At 41.3% G+C, this 26,975-nt stretch overlaps 1 protein-coding gene across 2 annotated transcripts; it reads right to left on the bottom strand.

Moving 5' to 3' along the window:
* Positions 1 to 4,907: 4,907 nt before the first annotated feature.
* On the bottom strand, positions 4,908 to 14,419 carry LOC135986864 (cytochrome c oxidase subunit 7A-related protein, mitochondrial). 2 transcript variants are annotated; one of them, XM_065631358.1, is made up of 3 exons: positions 14,227 to 14,419; positions 6,119 to 6,253; positions 4,908 to 5,244 (listed from the first exon to the last, which is right to left on the bottom strand). In XM_065631358.1, the coding sequence occupies exons 1-3, from the start codon at positions 14,296 to 14,298 to the stop codon at positions 5,101 to 5,103; spliced, it is 351 nt and encodes a 116-aa protein (XP_065487430.1). In that variant the 5' UTR covers positions 14,299 to 14,419; the 3' UTR covers positions 4,908 to 5,100. The 2 variants fall into 2 exon arrangements, with proteins under 2 accessions (XP_065487430.1, XP_065487431.1); XM_065631359.1 differs by lacking the exon at positions 6,119 to 6,253 and having other exon boundaries at positions 14,227 to 14,395.
* Between the last annotated feature and the right edge of the window lie 12,556 nt (positions 14,420 to 26,975).

Raw genomic sequence — 26,975 nt, 5'->3', positions numbered from 1 at the left:
CAGAGTGGAGGAGCTATAGATCTGCTACAGTTGCTGTCAGCTGTCTCTGCTCTATGCCTCAGGTCAAAGTTTTGTAATGGATGCACATTACAACTAATGCTTAAATTTCTGATTTTGGGTGCTCAGTGATGAAATCAGAAAGGGCATCTAAGATGTTTGAGGTAGCACCACACCACAAGCAATTATTAGCCAGATTGATGCATGTGGCTGAATTGCAAGGAAGATATAAAAAGGATATAATACATATTTGAGATAACATGACTTGAAGTGTAAGACTGTTGCAAGGAAGAAGTATTTCCTGTATTTCTTTGAAATACAGTTGGGTGCTTGCAAGCAGCAAGTCTTTTGATGCCCCCACTTTTACACACCTGTATAAAAGCTTCTTCAAGTACCTGCCCCTGTAGTAAGGGGTTCACCCGTGTCCCTGGAGCAGATGTGAGTTGCTGAGTTGACAGGATCATATACTGCACAAAGGAGACTTTCAGGGTTTGTTCCAACTTGCAGAACAGTAATACGTTACAAACGAATACTTTCTGATATGAATATTTTAGAAGTTCTCTTGAAGCACTTAGAAACAATTTCATTTCTTTTGTGACACAGATTATTTTTAAAATGTTGTGGAAAAAAAAGTGAAGCAAACCAGAAAACTTTTCATGGTCTTCAACAGAAATGTGGGAGTGAGGGAGAAAAGTGACGGTGGTATGCAGCTGATGTGAAGTGAGGCTAAATACTTCTCCTCCCCTCCGACCCCCTTAGTTTTGCAGCACTGGATCCACTGGGAAGTCATGTAGAAAAATGCTTTAGGATGGGGTATCATCCCTCTTCGAAACCAAAGGACAATGAATGCCTTCTTGTAGGCCAGATACAGGATGCCTGCAGCGCACTGGGACGGGGGGAGTGGAAACTCTTGAATTTAACTTTCTTGTATTTTGGGATATACAAATAAATTGGTTCCTCCTGTCTAGGACCACACTCAAAAGCAGGCTGGGATCATAGAAGAAGCACCAGGAGATAAGATCTGGTGCCAGTGAGATGCCATACTGATACTTGATAGTGCAGACCCTATTTTCTGATCCATAGGCATGCTTGCACCCATTTCAGAGCAAATACGCTTCTGCTTCTTAGCAATCTGTGCATCACTTGCACTGTAGCTAACTGGAGCTGATTCAAATTAATAAAATAATCTTTAATAAGCTAAGATGCAATTAGTACTGAATACGTAAAATACTTAAAAGGTTGTTTTTCATGCCTATTGCTAAAATTAATGCTTAGATTACAGAAAAGTTCTTCCCAATTTCCATTTTAAAATACAGATCAAACCTTGGTTTCCTGTGAAACTTTTGACTGAGGTTAAGGGCTGGCGAGGGAAAAAAAGTTAGTATACTATATCATAAAACACAAGTAGCTTGTAACTCTTTTTTTTTTTTTTTTAGAACAGTTTAGCATGATTTCTACATGTAGCTTACCCAATACACGCGCTTCTTTCTAGTTGTGTAAAAGCATTTGGATTTCTCCAATTTTAAGATGTGGAGGTTAAGGGTTTGTGATAGGAGTGGAAAAAGCTGATCTGTGACTCTTCTGAAGCTTCTTGGAAGGCTTAAATTTGGAGGAAGGAGGGTAAAGAGAGAGCAAGTGCTATGTTTGTATGTGTGAGGAAAAAGCTCTTAAAACATTCTCTTCAGCTTTTTGATGTCTGCAAGATTAGACTCTCATTTTCCTAGTTTCTCTTGCTTTTATTCCTTACACTACCTTTTAATTTGACAAGTTTTACTTCAAGGCAAGATCAATCGATTAAGGTCTTAGTATTGAAATAATCCCTATTGACAATCTAAAATGTTAAGGCAAAAGCCTGTTGAGATGATATGGTCATACTGACATACTGTGGAGGAATCCTCTCCTTAACATTTATTTTTAAAGCAGCTGAAAGACATACACGCACACTACCAACATCTTTTCAAGCGCATCTACTCTCCTACTCCCACACAGAAAGCAGGGAGGGAGATCTTATTTTAAAACCACTACAAAGATGTAACTATTGAATTCAGATTGCCAGAGAGATCATTTAAGAAGGAAAATCACCGTCTCTCGACAATAAGATAATGCCATGGGGGATGGATGATGAGATAATTTTGTTCCCAAGTATTGTAAATCTCAGCCGCTTTCCCTTCCAAACCAGGCACCTTGGGGTATGAGAGCTTATTATAATTTATTTTCTACTGTGCATTCAAGCCAAAACACTAGAGTATGCAAGCTATCACTGAAAAATGCATCTTCTTTTCTCAGTTTTTGGTACTGGTAGGTGGCATAATTTCTAGGACAAAACTGAGAGGGTCTTTAAAAAAAAAAAGGCAGAACATAACACACATATAATGAAGTTGTAGTACTCAAGTCAGATTCTTACTTCTGGGAATGACAACTCAAAATATTGAGTAGCCTTTTCAACACTGCGATTCACTCCTGGTTCTCCTTACTTAAGACCATATTTAACATCAGGCCAGGGCCAGACTACTCCTTTTAAAGGTAAGGATGTCCTTGAAGGCTTAAAAATAAGAAGATTAGGTCTCTATATCACAAACAATAATTCAAAACACTGGAACTCTCTTCAATCCTCATAGAAGTCTAGCATCAGAAATATTTTAAAATAGATATTTAACAGAGCTTTTTTCCTGGGAAGAAAAAGCATTTACCATGGTGTAATTTCTTTATGATGCTCTCAAAGCTAATTGAGAAAAGGGGCAAGATTTTGCTGCCGCAGCCTAACCTGGTTACAGCTTGCAAGCTTTGCTGTTCTTCAGAGCACTTACTGTGAGAATATAGAAATGTGGTCTCCTCTTTTGCTCACGACTGGAGCCCTGCCCAATGGCTGCAGATGGGCAATGTCTTTTTGTTCTGTAACCTCCAACTGAACCAGGGATGTGAATCTGACAAGCCGAAGCAGCATTCTCATCCTGTTTCAACTAGGTCAGTTTTTCTGAGAAAGGCAAAGTGAAAACAGTCGTTCAAAATCCAAACACTGCAAAAGCAAAGGATTATCTAGTATCTGGGTTTTTTTGCAAAATTCGGTGGTGTTTTCCCTTTGGCATGGGTTTTCAACTGCTGACAAAGAGCTGGAAAAAGCTAGACCCAGGGCAATTGGAAGACAATTCTGATACTCGATGCTCCACCCATGACATCTACAGCAATACATGAACCCAATCTCCTATTTGAGTTCCCTTTAAGCAAGCTGGACCTGACTGATAGGTTTGTGGTTGTTCTTTCCCCAAGTACTCAGAAGAGTATTTCCACTGGTTAATGAGCTAAAGTTTAAAGTTTAGTTACTTTATCCACACCTGCCTTAGCAATAAGCAAAGTCGTTATACTCTATGTAAACTCTAAAATAGTTGTTCAAAAAACAGAAAAAAAACCCCTAAGAGCATAGAAATTCTCTGAGCAAAACGCATCCTCATGAAAATCTACCTGTCAACTTTGCGTGCAAAGTATCCTTTATTAGAAGATTCTTGTAGGCAGTGCTTAATATATGATATGCAGGGAAGACAGAAAGTAAGCAACCATGCTGCTTTCTCTTTCTCTCTTATTTCCTTTTTAAAAGCCTACGGCACAAAATTCTTAGTGCCACAGAAGCATGGGCTACTGAGGATAAAATATTTTATCAGTAGAGGCAACAGAGCTTTCAGTTCCTGGATAACTTAATAATTCTCTGCTATTCTTTGAGTCTTGCTGTCCTTACAATTTTATTTTGCAGCGACTTAATCTCTCCCATCCTGAAATACCAACATTGACTGAAACCCAAGATAACAGGACAAGCAGCTATTTTCTTTCCTATGGAACAGTAATAATGCTTTGACTTAACTTGACTGGAAAGAAATCAGAATGTTTTTAGTAAAAGATTGAAGAAATGGGAGTTTTAGGTTCCTTTATCAACTGTTTTCCTTATTCATGTGGAATATGATTTCTGCACGGTTCTGGGAGAGATGGGTCTTTACAAAGGGCAGTGAATTCATGCTTAGCCTGGGTGACTAAGAGTGAATACTTGATGTTCACAGAGGAGGATCTATCAAAATAGAAGATGGTTTTTGTGAAGACTTGAGTGAAACTTGCAGTTCAAGGCTATGATATTACAAAGGGAAGAGGGTGAATAAGCGTTTTTATTGGCTTCTCTCTCTTCCACACAAACAGCAAAGGAAATGTGTATGTGTGTACATAGATATGTGCATACACTGAAAATAACACACAGCTGCGCTATGACAGGGACCTCTGAGAGAGGGTTTTAAGAGGATAAACATCTCAAAAATATTACAGTAAGGTAGCAGAATCAATTGTCTGGTTTGAGATCCAGAAATTGAACCTGAACAGAAGTGTACCAATATGTTCTTTTCACTACCAAGCCAGCTGAAGTGGTCTGAAACTTTTGAGAGTTGCCTGATTTATTATTCATGTAGTTATCTTTATTGCACAATAAGATAGTTTGACAAATGAAAGTCCAAAAATTGCTGTAACTGCTGCTACAATACTGGTGCACTCTGCTGCATACAGTGATGCTACATTATGGAATAAATCCACTTTGAATACTCCAAGGAGATAAGCCCTTTGTCCTACCACCAGAAGTACAAATACTTAATAACATATCAGCATTTGGAAAAGTTCCACTGCCACCTGCTTATGTAAAATGAACTGTAAGACAGAAGAAGGTTCCTAGTATGTTATAATAATTACAGAATTTGCTTCTACTGTTTTGGAAACCAGCAGCATCCTTCCACTAAGGAATGTGGAGCATAGCCCACAAAGTATTTGTCCAGTCCTATCTGTAGCATTCTTTAAGTTGGGGGAGGGAAAAAAGGAAAAGCTTAATTTTCTCCGATTGCTCATACACTCCTGCAAGACAAAAAATGCAAAGCTACAACCATATGTTAGGATGAAGTCTTTAAGTCTGTTTATATTGATTTCTAGATCACATAAGTCAACCAATTTAAAAACATTTTCTCCAAGAAATTTGATCTGAATAATGAATGCTACATGATCGCGGAATTAAAGCAAGTGCAGAACGATACATGCAGGAGGTCCTCCAGAGAAGTGTCCTGAGTCCCATGAGTTGTGGTTCATTTACTTTTGGTTTCTTGGTTGTGAGGCCATGTACAGTGCTATTAGACAGTAGATAGTCCCGCCTATAGTTAGAGCCATAGTGGTCCGATAAAGCAGCTTATCTGGAACTCCTCTCTTCAGGTGTACTGGCAGTCCATCTGCTTTCTGTGAAAGGGTTTAAAAAGAAAAGAACACAAAAAAATTAACACCCACACCAAGGCCACAAGGAACAAGCTATCTCAGGTAAATGAAGAGACTTCCATGAAGGAAACCTCCTGACAAATAGGCTATCTACAATCAAGTGTATTACGTGTTTTTCATTTAGCAAGACAAATGCAAAAGCAAGTTAATTTTGTTAGTCAAGGTTGTTAAGTGCAGGCAGAAAGAACATATCTTGAAATATTTCTAAAGAGGACCTGGACGGGAAAAGTGTCACTAACAAAAGAATGTGAAAAGATATGTATAAAAAGTTATTCACCAAGTCAGACTGACACATTCCAAATGCAAGTGGCATGTAAGAGAGGAAAGGGTACATTTATATAAGGTACATTCTTGATGGTTTTTTTTTTTTAAAAATGCTTAATTTATTTGTTTTATGACAAGTCCTAGTACACTTAGAAATTGCATAGCTAACAAAATGTATTTGAAAACTTTACTGTGCTCTTTTTATGCTGCATTATAAACAGCTTCAGTAATATTCAAATTACTATACACAAACCAGAAATGATCTGCTTTAAGACAGAGGCTTGGATTCCCAGAAAGAAATTGCTTCCAATACTCAAATACTACAACAAGCATCTTCTGAAGCCAGCAAAAAGACAATGTTACTGGACTTTCCATTTCTGTACCTATCTCCTATACAAGGCATATATACCTGGTAGTATAGTACAAGTATACAGGTTATACTGTACTTAGCACTTTCTTAACAAGACTTTACAAAATTTTGGTATTGTAGAATGACAAAACTAGTTAACCACATTAAAATAAAGGAAAGATATGTCCCACTCTCACTTTAAGGTACGCTCAAAGTTGTCATTACCTGAAAAAGTTTCTGTAGGTCTGGCACCTTGTTTTTACCCAAGAAAGAATCAGTTGCTGGTAAATCTGAAGCAAGCTTAGTTGTTGTCCCAAAAATCAGAGCTGGGGATTCAGTGGAAACTATTGGTTTGAGTCCCTGCATAAATAAAGATTAAAATATCAAGGTATATAACACTTGCAAATGTACCAATTGTCACATTAGGCAGGCACACTGCCGGTCATTACAAGGACACATTACGAAGATTATTTATCTGGTATGAAGACCTGTGACAATGAGGTAAAGAGACATTGTTGGCTCACTCATTTCTCAGCTACAACTTCAGGTCAGGGCTTGGCAAGAAGAATAGAAGCCTTGATTTTTTTTCATGACATAAATCTGTATCGTCAATTTTTTCTGTGCTGGTACTTGGTCCAAATTGTTGCTTGTTTTTCACACATAGCCTATCGAGGGCTCTATCCAAGTAATAGGTTTAGAAGCAGGGGATCCCTGATGCTTGGGTCAAGCAGAGTGAGGAGACTACACTGAACTCTTCCTCCTGAATGATTTATAGCTACTGCTTGCACAACTGGGCATTAAATAATTTGGATGTATAGTTTGAAGAGGGGAAAAAAAAAAGGGTTCGGACCACTTGTTTCATACAAAAGTAGTAAGTGGTGCTCAAGGACACTCCAGCAGCCCTGACATGGTGGATATTTTATGCAGCTGTGATTGCACCCTATAATTCACATGCTGCTGCAACTTTTTACCCCTCAATGTACTCCCCATGAGCAGCATAATTTCATTTCCTTTCACTTCAGGTGGTTGTACTCTACATTTGCCATAATTAAAAAAGTACATAATCCAGTTCTATGGATAAGATTAAGTGCACAAAGTCACAGCCATCATGAAGTGGTATCCTTGCTTTTATTATTATAGTTAGATTTAACAGTTATGCCTGGGCACAAGGCAGTGATGTTTTACATTATGGCTCCTGAAACAGCTGTATTTTTTTCTAACTTGCCACGGAAATTAAAAGTGCTGTAAAAGTAGGTTAACGCAAAAGGTTTTCATTACAAACAGAAGCAGTAATTCTCTCTATGGGTCAAGGCTGCACCGAAATTCTAGTTTCTGTTCAAGGGACTAGTTGATGCATTTTGTATTTAGAAGAACTGCCTGAACAACATTTGGAGCTGGAAGCAGACTGGCACTCTTCTTCTCTTATGCTTGCCATAGACCAGACATGTTTTTTCCACATGTAAATTCTCTCAATTCTCTGACACAATAGACACCTTCAGCAGAAAGGCTGGATTTCTCTGCATCCCAAAATAGCCTACAAGGCTCCATCCTGAAGACATAGGCCCAGCTTCCCACTTCTCTAGTGCCTGAATGAATTAGGAATCCTTTCATGACCTTCTTGGTTATGTTTTGAAAGACAGCAGTCAAAACTGGATTCTCTGACACATTCCATAACTAGTGCCTTCCTACTGAACAGGCTTGCGCAGAAGAAAAGTACTGAATTATTTAAGACTAAGCAGTTCTGGTCACACCAGTAAGAAGGAAGCATCTAAGAAAATAATATTAGCCAGGGGAAGTCCCTGGCTATATATTCAAAGCTAAGTACCAGCTATGTCAAAATACTTGAAGAAAGCCATTTTGGATGTGTATTTTTGTCTACAAGAACTTTCAGTACTTTATTAGATTCGTCTTAATAGGTTGGCAACTTGACAGACAGAACTATAGAACAGATGTTTATACCAAATGTGCAGATCACTTTTCCTCCAAAACTTTTCTTGCATTCTTGATTGTTAGCATTGCAGTAACATGCATCTTTCATCTTCCTTTAAGTTTCCATGTCTGAATCTCACTTTTGCCTTCCTGAGGGCCAACTTTTTCGGAAGCAGTCTTTGAGATCACTTCAACAGTTACTAGATCATGTCAATTCCTACTTGTTGTGATCAGGGCTACTTTATTTCATGAGCTATCTGTAGTGTATAAAAACTGTAAATACTGAGAACTGGAGTAAGTTGCAAACTACTTCAAACAGTTCCATGATAAAGATACTTCTTTCATCAGTCCTAAATTCACAGATAGGGAGCTTAAAAATGTGATTAGCAACCCCCACCATTTCTTCTAAGTGCTAAAACTCCTGCCTCTACAGGATACCATGTAGATGCGAGACACACTCTATGAATTACTGTGAGAACAGTGAAATCAGTTGTGTTAACAACTGTAAGTTATTGCATACTTTTTCAGGCTTTAGAAATACATTCCTGTTCAGATAGTTATAAGATCCTCTTCTGCTGGAGCAATAGGAGATTCAAACCTGTCTCAGGTCACTAACTTCATCATGAAATCAAATGAAACCATTTCAGAAAGCTCACATAATCATCAGTGTACTCTCGTAAATTACTTCCAAAGCAGCATAGCACCAGTTTAGAATATCAAATAGCAAATTAAATAAAAATAATTGATATGGTTCATTGGCATCAGGAAAGATTACAATAAAACACATGCTGCAGAACACAGATGGTTGAGTTTGCCTAACACTGACATTGCATTACTCAGGGTCCCTCGCCCCAACATAAAATCCCACTCGAATTTTATCCAAGAATTTTGAATCTTGTGGTCAGCTCCAACCAAGCTCAGCTAAACTATAAGTGTGTGGCTGTTCCAAGTAGGTGCTTGTTGTGTTTATTGAGAGAAAGTGGCAAGTGCTTTATCTCACAGCCAGCTTCTTGCTAAGCTTAGTGTGCCTGAAGAGAAATCCTCAGTACTCCACATAAGAATTTCAATACAGATCATTTTAAAGCAAGTCCTTAAGACACCTTAAACGACCCTGAATTGTCACTTGTATTTAACATGACTAAAACTGCAGGTTTACTTAATCACATCAGTGCCCCACTACGCTCAAGATGGTACTGAGGAATGAATGGCTCTACACATTTGACCTATGCTTCATAGGAAAATGTTTCACATCGATAATTCCTCTTCTGATATCAAGGTGTTAAACTTTTATTCCTAATCACATTAACAGGAATTTGTTCCAATTCTTGAACAAAGTACAACAGATCTACTGGTACAGAAGAGTCAACATCAGCTGACTACATCAGCATGCTTACAGCAATGACTTCGTCAAATGAAGTCCTCCATGAAAGGTCAGGACAGGTAGCTAATCCAAAACAACACAATTCTCTGCCTAATCCCTCTGTAAACTTTGTTTGCTTTCCTGTCAAAGGTCTGAAGGTCTTTGAAGGCAATCTATCTGTTGCTTGGCCAACATACTCAAAGGTAAAACAATTTTATGCCTTGCTAGGATGAATTCCCAAGCTAGATTGATGTTTTACTGACAGCACAAAACAGCTGAAGATTTGGAGCACAATTTAATGGAGATAGCACCACACTTAAGTTTTTATATGTTAGGGGAATTGCTCAAACAGATCAGAGAATGAGAAAGTAGGAAAACTGAGGTAAGGACCAAAATGAAAAGGGGAAACAGGAAAGTTAAGCTGAGAATTATTATTTCAGAACATGCGTCAAAGTAACTTTCATGAACTTGCTGAACCTAGACACTTCTAACCTAAATACCAGAACCTTCATAGAAGAACACACCTCATTGTGTGAGGTTAAATATATTTGTTATTTCTAACACAAGAATGCTTTCAGCTAGGATTACTAGAGGCTTTGTTTGTACTGGGATGACACATATAAGTAAAAGTGATTTTGTATATATTTTAAGTATCATCTACAGCATAAAAGGTTAACCATTATAGTTTCTCAATGAACTCCAAGAAATTTGTAACAGCTAAAATCAAAAGATCTGTGGAGGTTTTAATTAGGTACAAGCAAAATAAGTTGTATCAAGTGAAGATATGGTAGTATGGCTTGAATTCCTCCTAGGATCATGGTCAGCCTTCAAAGAACTAGGGAAAAGTTCATATAGTCATCCTTACCTGACAGCATTTTAAATTGGTTCCACTATTTGTACTTTAAACGTAAGCCAACTATTTGAATTAATAGTTTTTATTGCATTTGTAATGGTTATGGCAGCCATTATCCTCCTAAATACAAGCAGTAATTTTTAATCTGACTTCTCACCTGTATGAACTGAGAAGGTTCCCATTTATTCAAACAGGCTGAATTGTTCATACTACTTTACGTAACTTTGTTAAATGAAAAATTAAGTCGTCTAAGAATGCTAAGACTGAGATGGAAAGAACAACACAGATTTCAAACTAAGCAATTTTTTTTGTTAGTATAAGCTGTTAGTTATGCTACTGTCAGCAAAATAATTTCTGAAATACGTTTTGACCGATATTTTGCAAGCCCACAATAAGCTTAAATCTGCAACACTCCATTGGGAAGCATCAGAATGCAACAGTACAGAATAGAGTGAATTATGACACTGCATATTTTATCATGCAAAATTTGAACACCAGGATGTCATCATTTTGCCAGAAACATCAAGATAAATAGAAGCATAAAAAGCAAACCATTTTACATGCTGAGCTATGTTTTTATTAAATATATCAATGAAATCAATAGGAAAAAAATTTCTTTGAACTTAACACCTACTTACATGATAGTCCTTTCATATTTTAATCTCTAGTTATTTTTCCTTTTGTATTTTAATCTCTATTGCAAACAGTTTTACCAGACTGATGCATCTGAATGTGTCATCTGGGAGTAGAGTCAAACTACTACTACTACTACTACTACAAAAAAAAATCTACCAAAAAGCTGGCTTAAGAATATTCTAAAAGGGGACTGAATGTACCTTTTAAAAATGCAGCTGTTTTATTGCACAGCATGTTTGCATGCCACAGTTGAGGACTAAGCTGTGTGAATGGTCAGCCAGATATGAAAGATAGCGTTTCTTTCATCAATATGAAAAAAAATTTATAAACCAAGACAATATTCATAAGATTGCTGTGAAATGCTCCTGCTTGAATACAATCTCATCTTCTCAATTACATTCTCTCAAAAGTTAGGTTTTAACATTTCGGTGATGACACTGAAATGAAATAAAATGCCCAATGATGACCTAGCGAGAAATCACTACAATGTTCTAGAATAAAAGTATTTCTGTTCCTTGGACATTCTCTTTCCTGCCTTGCAGAGGACAGAGGTGAGATCTATTTTTTTTTTACCTATCTGCAATGACACCTCTATGTGAACCCAGTTTTTCGTAGAACCTTTACAAACCGATTTTGATATATGACACTACAGCATTTTAATCTACATGATGTCTAGAATTCATAATGTATCATGTCTATCTGTATATAATGCAATGATATTCATACACACCTAACATCCATTAACAGAGAATTCTGTAATCCCCTCTTATCTTGCTTCTGCCTTTTTAATCCCTAAAATATAAAGATGTACTTAAAACAGGGTGATTGTTATAACGTAATGGACCCTGCTGAACAGAAAGATAGCAGTATTCCACAACCTGGGCTCCAGCAGCCCAGAGTGTTGTCTTTAGGACAACTTTACTCCAGGCGGTTATCAGAGCTTTCTGTATTCCTGTGTTAGGGCTTTTCTCTTAGGATCCTAAAAAGGATGCATCTTTTGCATAAAAATAGTCACAATGACCTAGAGACTAACACATAATGTTCTAAGTTATACTTTTCCAGAAAGGAGGCACTTCACTGCTCGGGCTTGAAGCCCTCCCTGCTCCATCCCCGCAATGGTAACCCCAGCCTTTGTTTTCCTCTACACAAATGAAGTGTCAATTAATTTTTATTCTTTTAATATAACTTTGTGTAGAAGAGGTAAGAAGTGCCCCAAACACTGCAATAGTGGCAAGAGTGTTTTCTAGCACAGGTGCCTGTTGGACATAATCTTAATGAACAGACATACTTTTAGACTAGAACATATCATTTATTCCACTGTCTTCCCTGTGCCCTGCACCCCCACTCCTCAGTAGCCACCCAGGAAGCATTGCAAAGAGTGATGGGGAATGAGGAGGACAAAAATCTTGGGATAGAAATTGCCATATCAGAAAGTCACTGGTACCTCAGTGTTTACTCAAGAATCAAAGGTTAAGTGAGGATGGAAGGGCCCTCAAGCGCTCTTCAGTCCAAACTGACGTGAAACCAGGTTGCTATGGGTTTTGTCCGGTCCAGCCTTGAAAGTGTCCAAGGATGAAGTCTGTGCAGTCTCCCTGGACACCCGCTCTGCTGCCTGACTGTCCTCACCATGAAAATGTCTTTCCTTAGATCTAGTTTGAACTTCTCTTGTTGCAGCTTATGCCTGCTGTCTTTTGCCCTCCCACCATTCACTGTTGTGCAGAGCCTGCCTCCATTATCTTGATAACCTCCATGTAGGTGCTGGCTAGTCTTAGGTCCTCCCTACGCCTTCTCTTCTCCAGGCAGAACAAGCCCCATTTCCTCATCCTCTCCTCACAGGGCAAGTGCTTTGCCCTCCCAACCCCCCCGACCATCCTGGTGACCTCTGCTGAACTTGCTCCAGTTGATCGAGAAAATTGCCATACTGGGGGGCCCACAACTGGCTGCAGTACCTGGATGTGATATGTGATATAATGAGCAACTTTTATTTCATTTCTGTGTGCATACATTTCTACTTTTTTTTTTTCTTAAAGACCTCACATCATATGAGGTATGTTTGCTCTCTGGAGGCAGCTCTTTGGAAGGCTGACTTTTTTAAAAAAAAAAAAAAAATCACTCTTCCAATCCTTAATCTCCATGTTGTGTTTTTTGTTGTTGTTTTGTTTGGGTTTTAATTACTAAACTGTCAAAACTTAAGTTTTTCAAAGTTTACTCAAACGTGAACATGGTACACCACTCATGCTGCATTCGTCCTGTGACAGAATCACTTTACAAATCTTCCTAGTGTTACATAGGAATCTGCACTAATGTACATAAAAGAAAACAAGTTCTGTGATTCTTTTTTTTTTCCAATACTATGCAAGTCTTCAACGTCTTGAAATACCCAATGTAATCAGGATCCATCATCCGCTCCCAAAGAATTAACCTTGTATTTTAAAGGTTGTATGTATGTATTCCATAAAGTATGGAAGTATAAGCCTGTCTAATGAAGCCTTTAACCTGTATACAATTGGCAAATAAATCAGCATCATACAGAGGAAAGGCTGTTTTTCATTTTGCTTTAGAGACTCACAGGAGGTCCTGAGTTGGAAGGGACCCACAAGGCTCATCAAGTCCAACTCCTGTCCCTGCATGTGACAACCACACAGTTCACACCTGCATGTGACGACCCCACAGTTGTCCGGTCTCTTCTTAAACACTATCAGGCTTGGGGCCATGACACCTCCCTGGGGAGCCTGGTCCAGTGTCCAGCACGCTCTGGGTGAAGAACCTTTTCCTCATGTTCAACCTAAACCTCCCCTGGCACATCTTCCTGCCATTCCCTCAGGTTCTGTCATTGGTCCCTAAAAAGAAGGGTTTGGCACCTGCCCCTCATCCTGCCCTTGTGAGGAAGCCATAGGCCATGATAAAGTCTCCCCTCAGTCTCCTCCAAAGAGACTTCTGTGGATGTGTGTCCTCTCTAATAAGGTTCTTAATGCTTTCAGTAATTAGTCCTTCGGCATGCACAAGCAAGACAGGAGGACTTGCTGCAGCGCTGCAATTTTAAAACACCACCAGCCCCCGTTCTAGCTCAGGGACGGTCCTTCATGATGAAAGCGCGTTCATTCCTGCTGGAGCACCCACTGTGTTTCAAAACTGAACCAAGAGCCGCCCCGCAGCACAAAGCGCCTCGCCCAAGGTCACACGGCGGGCCCGGCTCGCCGAGCGCAGCGCGGGTGTGCGCGGGGTGAGCGGGAAGATCCCTCCCCCGCGGAATCGTCGCCGCCGGGTCCCGAACCGCCGCCGGGGAGCCCTGAGCCGCCAGCGGGGCCGTGGCCAGAGCAGCAGCCAAGCGCCCTCCGCCCGGGAACGCGCATCCGCCCGGCGACTGCAGCTCCCCGCGGCCCCTCCGCCACCGCGCGGGGCTCGGCCCCAGCCCCGGCCCCGCCGCCTCGCCCGGCGGCCGGAGCCGCTCGACGCGAAGGGAGCGGCGGGCCCGGCTCGGTTCAGCGGACTCTGAGGAGAGGACGGCGAAGGTCACGGCCGCGTGGGCGCCCAGCGCGGTGGCGGCGCCGTTACCTGCGGGTTGTAGGCGGCGGAGGCCGCGGCCCCGACCAGCCGCTGCGTGACGCCGTTGAACTTGTAGTACATGGCGGGGGCCCCGGCGCGCCCGCTCCCCACGGCCCACCGGTTGCGACGCCCCTCGCGGAAGGACCCCCAGCCGGATTTTTTTTTTTTTTTTTTTTTTCCGACGGCTGAACGTGCAAGGGCCCGCCGGCTCGCGGAGACCCCCACGAACGCCTGCGGGCGGTGAACGAGGGAAGCCCTTAAAGGAGCGGCGCAAAAAAAAAAAAATCCGGCGAAACACGCGAGTCGTTACTAAAGCGGTGGGACTGCCTCTCTCCCTCGAATGCCTGCCGCTCTCACAGTGAGGCCAGCGGCAATTTTCAGTCAGGCAGTAGGCTGGGCCCCTAACAGGCTGGGCCCCTAACAGGCTGAGCTATAGTGCGCGTGCGCACCACTGCCCCCCGAAGGACAAGCGCAGCGGCATGCGCGCTGGCGGCGGGTGCTCTGGAGGGGTGGAGTTGCCGTCAGCCAATCAACGCAAAGCGGGGACGAGACCCCGCCCCGCAAGGGGCGTGGCCAGGGGGGCAGTGGGAGGTGCCGCTCCTGCCGGGTTTTAGGCCCGGGGTCCGAGGGGGTGGTTTGGCTAGAGCCGGGATCCTGTGTGGGGTGCTCTGGCTCGCCTTGCCCGTCTCCTCCTGAGGGCTGGCGGCTGCGGCCCCCTTAGGCCGCCGCTGGGGTGGTGACGGGCGTCCGGCCTGGGCGGCTGCAGCCGCTGGGCCCCGGGGGCTGGGAACTTGTGGCAGCACTGGCGGCTTGTTCTGGTGTGCTTGTGTTTTGGAGCACAGGTCTGACGAGGAGCGGCTGAGGGAACTGGGGCTGTTTAGCCTGGAGAACAGGAGCTGAGGGGAGACCTTATCGCTGTCTACAGCTGCCTGAAAGGAGGTTGTAGTGTGGGGGGTGTTGGGCTCTTCTCCCAAGTAGCAGTGATAGGACAAAAGGAAATGGCCTCAATTTGCACCAGGGGAGGTTCAGATTGGATATTAGGAAAAAATTATTCACAGAAAGGGTTGTCAGGCACTGGAACAGGCTGCCCAGGGAAGTGGTGGAGTCACCATCCCTGGAGGTGTTTAAAAGGCGTTCAGACGAGGTTCTTAGGGACACGGTTTAGTGCTAGAGTTAGGTTATGGTTGGACTCGATGATGCCGAGCGTCTCTTCCAACTGAAATGATTCTGTGTTTCTATGATAGACATTAAGGCGGGACAGCAGCGGTTTTGTGTTCCAGAACTTAATCTTTGTGTCTCTGCTTTATCAAATGATTTCCTTCTGTCCCACCATCTTGTGGAAACATCTGAAATCTACAATTTGTCTCATGAGAAGTCTGGCAGCCTGAAGGCTGAAGGTACAATGTGGCAGGGTTTTGCTGTGCTTACAGCTTGGCCTGTGGGCAGTGACTGCTAATTTGGCTTCTGTGCGCACCTTGGGTCACAGGTGGTTGCAAACTGAGAGTTTCTTGTTGGTAATCCAGAGCATCCTGCTGTTGTCAGGGTCCGACAGTGCGAATGCATAATTTGAGTTCACCCTGTGAAATGCCTGCTGTTCGTTAAGGTTAAACATAAGGATTGTGTGTTGGTACTGCTTAATCATTAATCATCCGCACCAGTTAGGAGTCCCACATACAGTTTTGCAGATATGCTTGCTATAAAAATGTCTGTGGTCATGCAGTAAGTGAAAACTATTAAAATATACTTTGCTTATAAACTGGGGGAAGATCTAATCATAGGGGATGTTTCAGAAAGTAAAACACCCATATGAAAATATATATGATATGGTTTCTTTACCCACACATGTAATGCCTTCTACTTAGTTTTTAGAATTTGAGTTTGGTGGCAGCAAAATGGAGCCTTGAGTCTCCTTGGGTTTATTCCCTTCTGAACAGACATGTCCTACACAGGATAACCACTGCTTGGTAACGAGGAAAGCCCCTGCAAGCCCTGTGCATCCATTTACTCGTGAGAGCAGGGCTATGAACCAGAAGTGTAGGTCCTTGCTGCACCAGTTCTCTTCTGTGCTTGTTGCCCTGCAGGCAGGTTTTCTTCTTGGTGAGACTTCAGTTCCACAAGCGCCGTCTCTGCTGTCCTCTCATCAAGAGAAGCAGCTGGATGCTTCATACGTGATACCCTGAGTTGATGTTCTGACTCTGTGTTAGGAACATTAAGTGGTGAGGTTATGTTATTTGCTTAGTAAGTAGGAAATGTATGGAAATATTTTGTAAATGTTACAGGAAGAATTGTGAAATCCCTGTAGCTTTCAAGACTAGGCAGCATTAATGAACTGGAACATGTGCTGTGTAATTTATGGTAGAAAAGAATTTGCTGATCAGGTTTCTATTTAGTTCTGAGAAAGCTAAACTGGAAGTTATGTTTTATTACAAATCTGCCTGTAATGGAGCAGAAGACCCTGAAGATGGGATGTACATATTCTTTTAGAGTGGAATGCTGTGAATCATGACTAGGTTTGTGTGAAGGGAGTCCTGACCTATTGAAATCTGTGGGATCTGGCTGGTATTATAACTACTCTGGAACCTTCCCTGTGCATATCTATATGCAGATGTGCTATAGCTCCTCTTGTCCAGGTACTTCAGCATTTTCCAGAAGAAATAGGTATGCCTGGCAAGCTCATCTACTAAGATATTTTGTATCTTGCTCTTATGGCTTTTTTTCCCAATATTAATACATGCTACAATCCCAGAGGAGCACTGTTTTTGTGACAGGTCATGCATGGAGGTAACACCATTGTATAACAATCAAGTTTTTGAAAAGTCATTCAATATTGGCTGAAAGCCACAGAAATGAAAGGTTCGCGCCCTGGAGCTCTGAGGTGGCTGTGAAAAATGTACAAATTTAGCCCCTTTTTCAGTTAATCAATTTAAGTCATGATGCTTAAAGATAAGCGGTGAAACTTTGCTGCTGCAAGCCATTGGAACAAAACCTAGGTGCTGTCTCTCTCCTGTTTTAGCTCACAAAATCGAAGATGGAGTATTGTTTACCTTTTGAGAGAGATGCACAGGAGGATGACATTAATAAAATTGCAGTTACAAATGAAGCTTTTGCTGTTTTTCTTGTAACACAGGAGCCTGGGGACATTCCGTGAAAAGGGAAGTAAAATCAGAATAGCATAAGGCCTTTCCTTTAAAGGAAGAAACTTGTTTGTGCCTTAGGCTTTTGGTCCATCTTTTGCTTTAGTCTCTAGACTTTTGCCAAGACTGCTTTGCTTATCGGTCTTTCTGACATAATGGGTAGTTCAACTGTACAATTTACTGCCATAGGAAGCAACTGCAGCAAAATGAGGCCGCTCACCCTAGCAGGGTTCAAAGAAAGACTGGGAATTTTATGGGCCACAAAACTATGTGCAGTTAATGCAAACAAAGTGTCCCAGAAGGAAAAGACTTCCTGCACTGGACTTTAAGCTGATCTCTGACTTTTAGAGACGAGATGAATAATTCATGGGGACTGGCAGTTCTACATCTGGTCTGTTAGGGATTTATATCTTCATCTGCAGTGTGGTATTGGCAGCAGCTAAAGGCAATACTATCCTATAGGCTACACTGTAGTTTATTCATTTTTTTCCAGATTTTTAAGGTAACTGAGATCATACATGCAAGCTTGTTTATGATGGCTTGTTACTGGATTAGCACTAGGGTTATGCTTCAAGATGAATAGATTCCTGGAAGTGAATGAAAAAAACAGAATACCTTGAGCTTATTCTGCTTTTTTTTTTTTTTTGGTCATTGTTGTGAATTTTGTGTATTTATTTTCTTTTTGAGGATAAAATAAATAAAAAAACAAGACCTTATTCTGTTGCTTAATGAACAAAACCTTCATATGCTGATCATTATTTCAGCACAGATGTCTGTAACTCAAACTCCGTGAATCTGCCCATGCAGCTCTGTTTTTGAATTGCTGAGAACAACTGTGTGGGTGGATTTAGAACATGGAAATTGCTGTATGCACTTATGTTTTGTTTATGCAGTACTCATTTTTAAGAGTACTAGACTGGATTTGCTTAATATTTGCTTTGTGTGTCTCTGTGTGTGTATACATAATATATACAAACCCCCTAACTAGAAGATGATCACTAAGCATGAGCTCTATTAATGCAAGAGACTGTGATGCTGTAAACATGTTGCATTTGAATCATGTTATCAACTGAAAGAAATAAAGTCAGTCTGTGCACAGAATAATGTGGTAGTTACTTCTAAAACCTGTGCCTGAATTTATTGGTGCTTTGTTGCCCCTGTGTACTGATACAGCACAGGTGACTCTTGGAAATAGACTGCTATTGTCCACTAAGAGATTTCTCTTTGATAGACTTAACAATACTGAAAATTAATAGTTTTTCATTATAAAACTATTCATACAGTTACAATATTAATATAAATTTAAACAAAGTTTTTACTATATATCTTTCTCATAACAAAATTGTTGCCTTTTTTTCTGAGGGAGATGGAATTGAAGAGGCAGCCATTTATATCTTCTTTATGAATTTAGAAATAATGCCACATTTCACTTCTGTTGCATGGGCACTTTGTCTTGACATAAGGCTTTTACATGTGAAATACTTGATAGCAATAGTTACTTAATAGCAATAGCAATTTTGGCAATAAGGGTGTTGTGTTGACTGAGTATGATGGGCACCAGGAATCTTTTTGAAGGTGTTGATTTTTATTTGGGGCTATCTACCTCTTGTATAGTTTTCTTTCCAGGTTCTCAGGCAGAACTTGTCTGAGAAAGTAAATTAAGGAATAGAAAACCCGACAATCTAATTACTATAAAGCCTAATGATTGCATAATACTTCTGGGACAATAAGTTTTGCTTCTTATAGACAGTTTCTCTGCAGTTACATGTTACCTGTATAAAAGCAGAATGGAAACTGTGAAAGCAACAGTTTATTCTAGGTTAGCAGTTAAGTATACTTTTATCCTCCAATCTCCAGATGTAGAAAGCATTATAAGAGCCTACAGTAAATATTATTTTCACTGTGTTTCAGCTTTATTGTCTTTGCTTTTTTTCCTGCTTTTATTTTTCACAATTGCAGAAGTGAAGGTAAATTTTTCATCTAATTGAGACATCAATGTTGGCTGTCAATAAAATAATTACATAAAAGCCCTGTATATTCTACTTCTGAGAAAGTAATCTTGAAATCCCCAGGCGCTATCTCTATGGCTTCTAAACTTCCCACTTTTGAAATACCGTACTGGAAGGCTGGATACTTTGCCTCTTACTGTCGACTTTGGCAGGGTCAACCACAGCTCGAAGTCTATCTGTGTGCTTTCTGCTGTGACATATTTTTTTTCCTCACAATGGCAGTACCTTATTCCTCCTGAACTTTTCCTTTAAGCATTATACAGCTAGTGAAATAGATTTCCAAATAAAGTGAGCATTATCTTTGGACATCTAGAGGTAAAATGTGTCTGCGAGGTGGTCTGTTTCACACTGCTACCAGTCTTCCTTCACCTCCTCCTTCTCCCTCTCTAGGCTGTAAGTGTAACATTTATTTCATTTATTTTTCTCAGATCTATCGTAGCTACTGGGAGGATGATGCATTGTCCTTCTATTTCATTTCTTCTTGGCAGCCTTTTCATATGCAAATCCATGGTCTGGAGTCCAGAGGCAACCACATTCGCAGTCCAGTGTTGTAACAAACTTCCCTGAATAAGGCAAGATTTATAGACAGAAAACCCCCTCCCTTGCACATGTGTTAGAGGAAATGTTATGTACATTTGTATAGTGTGAAGCAGAGAGTATTGTGATGGGGTGAGGCAAGATCCCCTGCCCGGTTTCTCACTATTAACAGCTAAAATACAGTTGTCTTGGAAATGCATGGGGCAATTTATGCAGGTGGCTTGACTTGAATATCTAATTCTTTTGCTTACTTTGTCCAACGCCCACTTGTTAGTCATTCATACTTAATTTTAGTTATTTTCAGTTACATTTCAGAACTTAGGCTTAATTTACCCTTTCCCAACAGTGACACTGCCCCGCATTTACTCTAACTGCTCCTTGGCAAAGGCAATAATCAATGAACATGCAGGATTGCCAACACCAGCTGTTCAAAAATCATGAGCTTGGCTTTAATAATTGGTCAGTTTATTCATGTTTCAGCACTTGATCATGTTTTACCACTTCTCTCTCATGCTTCAGGGATATAAGGAACGTGAATAGATGAAAACCTTGTTTCACATGATGAGTTTTTGTAACGACTATCATAGGTAATAAATTTCAAAAGTTGTCAACTTCTGGGTCGTGATTTCCTGAAGAAGATATAAAGTATTGAGGGTGGAGCTCTAACAAAAATAGTGCAGAGTGACCTACAGCTGCATGCTGAGGTGATCCTCTGTGACAGAGTGCATTGAATCCACGCTGTTCAGGACGAAGAAACAAGAATAACAGCAATTCTTCCACCAGGATCACTGTTTGCTAACAATTCTGAAGGTGGTGCCATCAAGTAGCAGTACTTTACATCTAGGCATCCTTGTGACACGACTAGACATGTCTTGTAAAATCTTTTGTTTCGGTTTTTAGCTAAGGATATGTCTAGGAAGCAGAGCCAGAGTCATCTCCTGGTTTGCTCCTGGACACAGTCTTCCATGGGTAGGAAACTACTGCAACCTTTGAGTCTCTAGACGGAGCGTGTCGGAAACCAGGACCGTGCAGTGCACCATGGCTGCTCAGCCAAGGCGTAACCTAGGAAAAGCCTGGACCTGCTGCAACTCCAGTGACATGTCTGCAGTTCTGTGGATCCACAAAGGTTCAAAACAACAGATCTCCAGTATGTCACAGAGGAGAAACTAAAGTACAAAGAGCAAAAAGAATTTTCCTCTAGATGTACTCAACTAAGAAGCTTTTAATCAGAAATATGCTTTTGAAGTGAACCTCCAAGTTCTACCTGTGCTTTAGTTGGTATCACTGAGCAGGCTTGGAGCTCACAGGTGTGATATCTTTTTGGATGAAGCTGGACTTCCTGGTCAACTGTAAGATGCGCTTAAAAAACAAACCTAATATGCTCCAGTTGCTAACGAGTGTTCAGACAATAGGACCAGACTAGAACTAGTCTGAAGTATCCCTCCCTGAAATGTGTATGGTGTGGATGTACAGTCCTCGGTGTCAGCTGTTTCATTCTGCATATCGCTCCTCTTGTCTCTGCTGCTTCCCACAGTAGGCACAACCTGGTAATTTGTGGAAGACTGGATGTGAGGATGGATTTTCTAGATCCTAATGCCTGCCTAGAATCGCATTCACAGCTACTGCCTCTAAGCCCCTCTTCCAGGTACTGCCATGGGAAAAAGCCATTCAGAGCTAACTGAACTATCTCCATACTCAGGCAGAAGGTCCAGCTTTGCCCAGATTTTGTCATCAGGCTGTACTCTAAGGGGTTTCTATTTGACTGATTTTTTAAAAAAAATTTTTTTTTTTTAGAGATACACTTAAATATAGTAATACTAATGTCAATGGTCTGGTTACTAGAAAATCATTTAGCACATCAGAGGTAACATAATAAAAATGGATTGCTGCTGTGAAAACAGTGTCTCCTGCATTGAAAATAATGCATAGTTTTTACTATATTTATTTTTGAGGATCATGTTCAGCCAGCAGCAGGAACCATTACCCTGTGGTACCTTTACAACTGACAGTTTCCTAATTATCTTTCCTGCAGCATCCTATAGGCTCACTGGCATTCTATAAGCATGTAACTATTATGGTTTAGTCTCTTCGTATGGTAGGGTGTCACAATCCATTCGGTGATGGACTTGTGATGGTTTGTTTACCTTGATCCTGAAGTGCAAAATTAAGGCAATCAAAATGCCAAGGCATCAGCACGTGATAGAGAAAGTGGAGGAAAAAAAAAGGAAAGGGGGGAAAAAGGGTTGGCTACCACCACGAGTTCCAAAGGTGTCCCTATGGTCTCAGGTCCCGTACAGCATCCTGCCAGTCCTCCATTGTGATCCTTTGATGGGGAGATCTCAGTAATGTCCAGTTGGGAATTGTCTTTTATGCCTCTTCACCCTGCCTTGCTCCCATGGATTGAGGTCAATCACCACCTTTGTTTTGCAATCCAGGCTTAACTGCGCAGGCCCGAAGAGTCCCCACTTCGCTTGTGAGAACCCGTCTGTGCCTGTGTCACTTCGGTTCAGGGGTCTCATGCTGGTTCGTTGGGTGACCTCAAGACCTTTGGCAAGCTTCTACGCATGCTCTTCTTCGTTGGCCTTGGTAGCAGGGAGGAGGTGGGAGCAAGTTTGGCTGAGTCAGCAGGTGAAATCCATCTTCTGGACAGCAGCTATTGTCCCCAGGTCGGAGAGACCTGTACAACACAATTCTTTTCCTCAGGCCTCTCTCCAAGTCATTGTGCAATTCTCTCTGTCAGGGCATCTGTTCTCCAAGTCCCTGATGGCAATGTTCAGGCAAATACTGCTCTTCAGACCGACTCTTACATAGGGTAGCTTAGATCTGTTTCAGAAAGTCTTGCAGGTTTTTTGATGCATTTCCCTTTTGTCTTGCCACATTATAAATGACAGGGTTTTTTTTTTTTTCTTTTTTAAAATACTCTGTCAGCTCTTGTATACCAGTCTGTGCTTTCCTACTGCCATCAGAATAGGGACACTGTAAAACTGGGAGTACAAGCAGATTAAAGAACTTACCTACTTCCTTATCACAGCATTTCCCTGCACAGGAGAAAGAAGTTCAGAAGATTTGGTGACAGTGTGGGAAGATACTGATGAAGCCCAGAGGGAGGGGGAGAGGGAAGCTCAGTAGCGGCTCTACAGAAAAAAAGGACTGAGGTGTGCTGGATGTGAGTAGAGTAACAGCAGGGAAAGCTGATGGGAACTGCTTCTGCGCCAAGTCAGTCCACACATGGAAGGGGGGGATAGATGGAGAAGTAGGGAGCCCTCCAAGGCAGTGCTGCCTGCAACATCTGCCTCTGCGCTGGGCAGGAGCCTGACAGAGCCCAGGGTTAGATCAGGGCTCTTCATGCTGCGCTTTGCGTCTCTGTTTATAGAGGTGACCTGTGTGAGTGCAGGGATGTGTACGTGGATGGAAGCAGAGTGATTCTGTTGCTGACTACACTTAACATCTGAGCAAAAATCGTTGTTGAAAACATGTCTTTTGACAGTATTCTACCTCCTAAACATTTTTCGCAGTAAATTTTGCTGAACTGGATCTGGCTCCCTTGTCAGGTTCTCTGATGCCAATTTTAACTGAGAGTTTCATTTGGCTCAATATAGAGGAGCCTGGGCTTTTTAATGGGAAAATCTGAGTTCTGTTTTCCGAGGGAGTATCAGAGTTTGCAGTACCATTGGTGGTGCAAGCATGTTCATTTAAGAGTGCTATATCCGATTCTGCAGCCTGAGGGGTCTGAAAAAGGGTGGTGAGGAGGTGTAGAAATTGAGATTTGGCACCAAGATTTTACTTGCTTTTTACTTTGCATACTCTTGATTGTTTCCTCTCCCCAATATAGTTCTCTTTTTAGATTCTGCAGTGTGGCGCTGATGTGATTATGGCTTCCTGAACGATTTTCCTCTAGACTACAGTATTGGTTGTTCACTGTTCAAAGGCAGAATGGAAACTTGCTTCTATGCATCCTCAGAATTGCTGGAGGCATGGCTTTGACCCCATTAAATTGCTTGTCCTAGATCCAGTCGCCACCAAACAGATGGTATTAGATTAATATAATTTGAACCCACAAACTCAAGCTTCTTAGCAGCAGCTAAACACTTGCGTTATAGTGTAGAGATTACACTAAAATAATGGGAACCAAATTACTCCAAGTTCTTTCTTTGCTTTGACTAGGTTATTGAATTATATCATCATGTTTATAGTGCTTCAGGGAGAAATGAATTAGGAGTGAGATCTACACGCTTGCTTTACAGGAAAGTTTTATGGGTAGAGACAAGGGAAGCATTCTCCAAATGCTATTAAAAAGATTTTACCTAAGATCCCATATATTTTCAGTGTAATCTAAGAGCTTACTTTGATTCACACATAAACCAATTTGAACTTTGGAATAATACCTATGTGTGTTCCCTTTTGTTCCTTTTTGGGTGATTGCAGTCTTAAAGCTTAAAAAACTTTCTTAAAGCTAGTTAAAAAAATCATAAAATATGATTTGCACATTTGATAGATGAGGAGGAAATAAAAGACCTAGTAGAGAATGTATGGATTCTTTATGACTACTGGTAAATAACTGCAGGTTTCTACAATGGACTTACCCAATTTTCCCTCTGAACTGTGACATTCAAGCTGAACATCTTTTGATTCAGGAGACCTGTATCTCTCCTCTGAAAAGTGAAAATGCCTAATCAAGTACTGTAGTGAAATTCTTCTTGCTCTAGTCTCCAAGACAATGTGTGGTGATTTAGCTGAACTTTTGTTTCATGCTCTTTTTAAAAGCAAAGCAGTACATATTGTTTGTAGTATGTCCTGCTTTAAAGCAGTAGGAGCAAATGGATAAAGACGTTGCTTGAGAGCCCAAGTTCTGGAGCTGGAGGCAGCAACATTTGCTGCATGTGTTGTCATTAGCCTGAGAACACCAGGAGTTGGCTGACATGGTGCTGACCCCAACTTTAGCCTCTGTAAGCAGCAAAAGGTTGTGCTTAGTGTAGCAGCCATCATGATTAAAGGCGAGCTGAGGGACCTTCTATGCCAAGCTGGTACAATCCCATGGAAATTTCAAGTGGTCATCTCTGAAAGGAAAGGATGTAACTTTTGGGGAGGTTTTAAGTCAAAGCCCTCTGTTTGCTTTTGTGCGTATTTGGTGTTGTAGCCTGGAGAATCCAGTCCCTGGGTCCCCTTGGTGTGGATGCCTTGTGCTTTTTGGTCATCATTAGCGCTCAACAGAAAAGGAAGTGACTACTGAATAGCATGAGGTGGTGCCAGATTGTCTTTTATTCTCCTGACCTGAGAGACTGCATCTGTAAGCAGACACATTCCGAAAACATTTAGAGGGAAGTAGTAAATCACAGATGTTGGCAATACAAGTTGTTATCACAATGTGTAACCCAAACAAGTGGGTGAAAGTTTTTAGCAAAGTGGGCAGGTATCAGTTGGGATCGGTGGACTGGGGAACTGCTTTTTAGCACAGTTCCTTGAGGGGCAGGATGCTCAATTCGTATAAGCATGTGCCTATAAAAATGACAGTAGGACAGAAAAGAATGGGCAGAATGGGATGGCAGACAGTGGACTGCTACTGCAGTTTCAGAAATACTTGGTGCCAGTGCAGAAACCTGCCAGTGTGGCTAGCAGCAGAAAGAAAATGGGGCAGCTAGGAAAATGGTACAAACTGAGGAGGAAAGGAGTTGGATGACCCAAGTCTGGCAAAGAAAGACAGCAGAGTATGGCAGGACAGCAGCAGTGATAGAGAAGAGGGCTGAAAAGCACAGCAAAGTCCTGTTGTGTCCAGTGTCAGAGTCATCTGCATTGCATGTTCTTAGCTTTTGATGAGTCACTTAGCAAGGACTTCATTACTAGCTCAGAGCCTTTTGCATTGTTGGATTTACTGTTTTTAACCTCCCCCTATGCCTCTACCTCATTTCCTTTTTTCATTAATTAGTCTTCCACCTGCTTTCTGGAGTGTTCTTTCAGTTCGCATGACAGTCCTGGACTCTGAGTAGGGATAAATCCCCAAAGCAGGGAACATAAAAGTAGTAACTCCCCTTATGGATCTTAAACTGGGATCTTTAATACTAGAGTGAAAGCCTACCAGTTTCTGAGGCTGTTGGTTGCTTCTAGCATGACTCTTATTACATGCTGGTGGAAGTGGACCAGCCAGTGGAAATGTACTGTCCAAGCTGGTCCAGTTTGCTTTACAGTTTCTTGGTAGAAACAGCAATTTAGAGTAATCAACCGATAAGTGAAGAAGTACAAGTCTGTATCTCCAACATCCCATTGGTGATTCAGCTATTAGGTCCACTCATGTTGGCAGGAGTAGGTGGCCAAAGGTAGATGGGTGATCTCTACTGCAGAGTTGTGAGTGGATTTGAATGGTGCCAGAGTAAGGCTGTAGATGAAGGGTGGGATGTGGATGATTTAGGCTATTTTGTATTGCTTTGTAAAAGCTTAGCTTTTCATGACTGTTTCTTCCCAAAATATATGACATTTATTGTGGGGGAAGAGAGAACTTCTTATCCTACACCGAGACAGAGAAATGTATTGATATTTGTTCTTAGTTATCTAATCTGGAGTTGAACGGCATTTCAAATGTGAATGGGACAGTCTATATGAAGAGAAGGTAAAGGTAATAGCAGCCTCAGTTCCTTGAGTGAGGATCAGGTGAAAGGAGAAAGGTCTAAGAAAACAAGATAGAGATGCTGAAGATGGAGTCTGCTATAAAGAGGGAAGCAGATGAGCTTCATGGTTGCTGGTCCTGTGTTGAGGGTAACATGGCATTTACATCCAAGACTTGGTCTTCCATGAGCCAGATGACAAACAGATTTTCTAAAACAAAGCAAAATTCATCTTAGCTGGCTTTTATTCACTTCTGGTTGCCTGACTCCCTTGAAGAAGATTTCTGGAGACCAAACAGCTGCTGTGATCTATAGGCTTAGTTTGTATCAAATGACCCAACAGGTACAGCCTAAAGACACTGCACCCAAAGGCGGGGGTACTCAAGGAATCCATATAAATTTGAGGGCTATAAGCAAGAATCTCTGACAGGAATCCACACTTCTAGATTTGTCTTTATTTATTTTTTAATTTAAATAATTTT

This window comes from Caloenas nicobarica, chromosome 3, assembly GCF_036013445.1.
Source record: "Caloenas nicobarica isolate bCalNic1 chromosome 3, bCalNic1.hap1, whole genome shotgun sequence".
Lineage (NCBI taxonomy): Eukaryota > Metazoa > Chordata > Aves > Columbiformes > Columbidae > Caloenas > Caloenas nicobarica.
This window is presented reverse-complemented; position numbering and strand designations above follow the sequence as displayed.

Coding starts and splice junctions, on each gene's coding strand:
- LOC135986864 (XM_065631358.1), bottom strand. CDS start 14,298: ATGTACTACAAGTTCAACGGCGTCACGCAGCGGCTGGTCGGGGCCGCG. Junction 6,254..14,226: donor CCGCCGCCTACAACCCGCAG/GTAACGGCGCCG, acceptor TTATTTATGCAG/GGACTCAAACCAATAGTTTC. Junction 5,245..6,118: donor ACCTACAGAAACTTTTTCAG/GTAATGACAACT, acceptor ACCCTTTCACAG/AAAGCAGATGGACTGCCAGT.